The 2400-nt window shown below is 64.4% G+C and overlaps 1 protein-coding gene across 1 annotated transcript; it reads right to left on the minus strand.

Annotated features, from left to right (window-relative positions):
• On the minus strand, window positions 1–2400 carry LOC117850827 (uncharacterized). Its single transcript, XM_034732704.2, has 2 exons — window positions 1764–2400; window positions 1–1678 (listed from the first exon to the last, which is right to left on the minus strand). The coding sequence occupies exon 2, from the start codon at window positions 1649–1651 to the stop codon at window positions 446–448; it is 1206 nt and encodes a 401-aa protein (XP_034588595.1). The 5' UTR covers window positions 1652–1678; window positions 1764–2400; the 3' UTR covers window positions 1–445.

Consider the following 2400-nt stretch of genomic DNA (forward strand, 5'->3'; position numbering starts at 1 on the left):
TGGCAAACAAAATCAAGCACAGTGCATGCTTGTTAACATTGATTTGTTCAGTGACATGATTGATAAATAACGTCACTGGCCCTTTGACACCATATCATCTGATCCAACAGCATCAAGAGCCAGTGTGATCACAGTAACTAGCTCACTATACAGCTGGGGGAGACACAATGCACGTACACCTAAACAAAAAACTTACACCTGTAATACCCGATTATTGAGGCACTTACTTGTCTGTAACTATCCTCCCAAACCAAAAAATAAAATAAAATAAGAACACTAGTAACAAACTGGACAAATCAATCAAAGAATCAGAGACCACCGCTTTGCAATCTCCACTGTTCTTCCGTTCTTCTGCTTTCCCCGCGATTTCCCACCGATGATCCGAGGCGATCCGGGATTGGCATTGGCGTTGCCGCTGAGGGACGATCAGCCTGGTATCAAAAGCTCAGCCCCTCCACTCGGGGCACTGGTCGGCCGGCCGCGTGTTTTGCGACCCGGCCTTGATCGGGCACGGCGCGTACACCGGTGGCACCATGCAGTTGTACATCAGGCAGAGCGAGACGGTGGAGGGGAGCGACGACGACGGCGATATCTCGATGCCCGTCAGGAAGTTGTGCTGCAGGTAGAGCACCTGCAGGCCGCCGGAGCCCACCAGCTCCTGCACCAGCCGCGACGGGACCTCGCCGGTGAACCGGTTGTTGTTCAGGTACAGCTGCCCGACGCCGGCAAGGAGCGGCGAGAGCTGGCCCCAGAACCGGTTGTAGCTCAGGTCCACCACCGGGATCGTCACGTCGTTCGCCGGCTGCACGGGCCCCGCGAAGAAGTTGCGCTGCAGCTGCAGCACGGAGAGGGGCAATGCGAACACCGCCGGCGGGATCGGGCCATCCAGCTGGTTCATGCTGAGGTCGAGGAAGTTGAGCCGGGTCAGCCGTGGCAGCACCTGGTCCACCGTGCCGCTCAGCTTGTTGGCCGACAGCGAGAGGTACTGCAGCCCGGCGGGCAGGGTGGGCACACCGCCGGTGAGGGCGTTGTGCTTGAGGTCCAGCCGGAGCAGCGGGGACGAGTCCTGGAACGCCGGGACGCCGCCGGTGAGCTGGTTGTGGCAGAGGATGAGGTTGGTGATCGACGGCAGCGCGGCGATGGACGGCGGGATGGCGCCGGAGATCTGGTTGAAGCTGACGTCGAGCGTCCGGAGGTTGGTCAGCGCGCCGAAGCCGTCCGGTATCGGGCCGGACAGGAGGTTCTTGCTGACGGCCAGGAACCGGAGGTTCGAGCACGACGCGAGCGACGCCGGGAGCTGCCCCTCGACGCGCCCCGGCACGAGCGAGAGCTCGGTGAGCGCGGACAGCCTGCCCAGCGCCGGGTCGAGCCGCCCCGTCAGCCCCGGCGACCCGGCCCGCGGGTCCCCGAGCGCGAGCGACGCCACGCGGTCCCCGTCGCAGAACACGCCGGGGAACCCGCAGGGGTCGGCGGTGAAGTCCCAGCCGTCGAAGAACGCCGACCCCGGCATGTCGTCCAGCGACCGCCGCACCGCCTGCAGCGCCAGGAAGTCGACCGGGTCGAGGATCCCCGCCGCGGGGAGCGGCGCCGTCGCCACCGCCGCCAGGACGACGCACGCCACGACGGCGCGGAGCCGCGCGGTCACTGCCATTGCCGCGACTCTGCTCCCACCTCTGCTCTGCGGAAACAAGGAACGAAATCAAAAGCACCGATCAACCTCGTCCGTGGCGCAAAGACGAGCGCGCGGGCGGTCGCGTGGGAACCTTTAAGCGTGGCGCGCGATGTCTTTAAAGGCGGCCACGGCGTGGGGCGTGGTGGTGCGGCGAGGGGGGCGCTGGGCGTTGGCGAGCGGCCTTTGTACGTGGCTGGCTGCCCCCGTGAGGGAAGTGAGGAAGAGAGAGAGGGACTTGACGGCGAGTGAGCTCAGGTGGCGTACGCCCTCGCCCTCCCTCGCCTCGCTTTCTCGTGGAGGCGGAGGCGGCGCGTGAGCGCCTTTAATGGAGGTGGTGGTGGGGGGTGCCGCTTCCTTCCCCCCCTCCCTGTGGCAGCACAGCACACGTACCGGTGCTCTGCTCTCCACTCCAGTACCCGCAACCGCAACGCTTCGCCGAGAAGCCAAGGGGAGGAGGAACAGTTAAGAATGCGCAGCTGGGCTCCCGCGGGCGGCGCGGTGGCGGCAATGATGGTGGCTTGGCGAGGACGGGTCGGACGGAGGTGGAGAAGACGTGGTGCGGTGGTGGGCGCAATCAATTCGCTTCGCCTCTCGCTCGCTCGCCCTCGCTTTGCTTGCTCTGCTCGCTCTCCCAGCCCAGCTCTCTGCTCCGCCTCCACGAGCCCACTACACTACTACCAGGCCACTCCCCCTTCTCTCCCCTCCTCCCATAGGCTCTCCTCTGCTTT

The sequence above is a fragment of the Setaria viridis genome, chromosome 3, assembly GCF_005286985.2.
Source record: "Setaria viridis chromosome 3, Setaria_viridis_v4.0, whole genome shotgun sequence".
Taxonomy (NCBI): domain Eukaryota; kingdom Viridiplantae; phylum Streptophyta; class Magnoliopsida; order Poales; family Poaceae; genus Setaria; species Setaria viridis.

What these genes read in the sequence shown, in the direction of transcription:
- LOC117850827 (XM_034732704.2), bottom strand. Translation starts at nt 1,651, where the DNA reads ATGGCAGTGACCGCGCGGCTCCGCGCCGTCGTGGCGTGCGTCGTCCTG.